Source organism: Portunus trituberculatus, chromosome 47, assembly GCF_017591435.1.
Source record: "Portunus trituberculatus isolate SZX2019 chromosome 47, ASM1759143v1, whole genome shotgun sequence".
Taxonomy (NCBI): Eukaryota; Metazoa; Arthropoda; class Malacostraca; order Decapoda; family Portunidae; genus Portunus; species Portunus trituberculatus.
The window spans coordinates 35,422,756-35,425,255 of NC_059301.1; the positions used below are offsets into that span (position 1 = coordinate 35,422,756).

At 41.5% G+C, this 2,500-nt stretch overlaps 1 protein-coding gene across 1 annotated transcript in view; it reads left to right on the forward strand.

Annotated features, from left to right (window-relative positions):
* Window positions 1-2,500, forward strand: part of LOC123498221 (AF4/FMR2 family member 4-like) — a 26,448-nt gene that overhangs the window by 1,369 nt on the left and 22,579 nt on the right. The window contains exon 3 of the mRNA XM_045245385.1: window positions 1-79. This exon is cut by the window's left edge and continues 341 nt beyond it. Coding sequence (XP_045101320.1) covers window positions 1-79 — 79 coding nt within the window. The remainder of the gene's footprint in view (window positions 80-2,500) is intronic.

Genomic DNA, 2,500 nt, shown 5'->3' on the forward strand with positions numbered 1-2,500 from the left:
ACAACCACACCGTCCGCTGCCCTCCGTGAGTCATCAGCCATCAGGAGGATGCAGCACGAGAACAAGTCTGGGCTGGTCTGTGAGACGGTACTCAACGGCTACTACTACCACGGCGAAGAAAGATACATCAGAACGATCGCAGGATACAAAGAAAATCTGAAGAGCTACCGGTATCCTTCGAGAAGAAAATATCCAAAAATAACGCAGTGATAGTGATAGGAGTGAAGTGAAGCGGAAACATCGTCGTTCACGCCATGAAGACTTTATGTACTTAGGTATTTTTTCTTATATCTTCTTTCTTTTGTAAACAAATCAATAAAACAATAGCAGGCTGGACCGCTCAGCAACTTTTGTTCTTTTCTGTATTTTTGTATTTATATGCTTTGTGTAACTTGTACTGCACCATCCCTTGTTTTGTATCTGCCCCCTCATTCTCTTCTTGAGAAAGATGGGGCAGATACTTTGAAACTTCAGACACCAGCAACAGAACACTTCGGCCCTCCGTACTCGACTCTTTGCAGTTACCATACCGCACTACTTCCTGCTCGTCCTCGCTGGTTTAGCGGCTATGAGGTCTACTACCCAACAACCCAGCTCCAACTTGCTCGTCCTCTTCGGCTTAGCAGCTAAGAGGGCTTGCTGGCTACAAGTTTTCTGGAAACTGAGGAGAATCAAGGCTCTAAGTTACTACCTACCACCACTCCAGAGAATTCCAGCCACAGTCACCGGCTTAGCTAGTCCTTCTTGGATGAAAGCCCGGCCTGGTGCAGTTCTTTTATTCTTTAACTTTATTTCCTTTTCGCCCTTAGCGTCCACCAGGTGTAGATGAACCCCAAGGCTTGCTCGAGGGGGGGGGCATTAAATGGCCGCCTTAAGCTACCTGGATAAGGTTGGCCAAAACTTTGCTGGGGTTAGGAGTGATTCAGGGTGGTTGCGAAGGTTACTAGTAGCTGGACCATCAAACTGAGTCACATATGTACGCTTCTTTATTACTCTTTTTTAGTTATATTATGTGTCGGGTTTCGGCCTCCTTATAAAATTATTTTTCTTAAGTGTTATATCTTTCTATAATGGCCTGAGTTAAGAAAAAGCACAAAAACACCAAAGATGGAACAACCAAGACGGATATTCTGCAATTTCTGGCCTTACACCATGTCTACGCCACGAGAACCATCACTACCACTGATGGCTACGTAATGTTAACCAGAACTGATGACGACACGGACAAAATCCTCTTGAAAGACATCACCAGGCAACTGAAAACTAAAGGATTTGAACCCCATATACCACCAGAAATGAAAGCCAAGCGTTCCATCATTATGCCCAGGCTTGATGACTTCATCTATCAAAACACCAAAGAAGAAATAAGAGAAGAACTAGTGCACAATAACAACTAGATAAAAGAACAGGATATAGATGAAATATTAAAGCTCCCAAAATCTAACACAATAAAGATAGCCTTCCAACAAACATCAACAGCCAAAAATACCCAAACCAGTGGTGTTCTACTCTGCTCAATGTCAGTACCAACCAGTCACCCACGCAGATTAAAGAGGAGTCATACATACCAGTTACCACATGCATGAGATGTTACGCCATAGATAGCCATTTACACAAACCCATGCACCCAACCAAAAGAATACAAAATCAGTTTGGAATGCGGAGAATCAGGCCACACATGGAAAAGATGCATGAACAAGAAACAAGAAATGCATTAACTGCAATGGTCAACACCAAACTATGGTATGTTCGTAGAGGAAAATATAATTGAAACAAAGAGAGAAAAAAAAACTCAAAAGAACACTAAAACCACCTACAGTAACGCTCTCCAAAAAGCAACCTCCACATACGCATTACCTGAGGTAACAATCAATAAAGATACACCCACAAAAACCTTAACTTGTATCCTCCATGCACACATATAAAATATAGGAGAACCAGTCTCATACAACAAAGTTCTAGAGGAAACACTAGAAGCCAATAACTTACCAACATAAATTATACCACAAACACTACCAAGCAGAAATATAATGGAAATGGCAGGAATGGACGTAGGCAAGAACATGCAAACTGACACAACAAACAAACCATCCACACCCATCACTACTTCTACACCCATCACTAATTCTACAACAGTTAAAACCAAACACAAGAAGCAACGAAGTTGAAGGTAAAGATTTAGGCCTATTGATAATAACATCTAAGTCAGAAGGATGGTCAAAAGGTAATTTCGATGAAAAACACCTGAAAGAAAATCCAGAGAAGGAAACGTACAAGTGGTCCTACACTGATGCTATATGCGGAGGAACTGACGTATACAACGCCATGCTAAACAATGAAATTAATTTACAGGGATGCTGGAGTCAAGTACAGGACGATATATTTAGAAAACTAAGATCTAGGGTAAAAAAAAGACAGCCAACGCCACCTCCACCCAAATATAGAAGACAACAACACCTAACTTAACAGCTATACTCATGGATAAGTAAACAGTTCCACA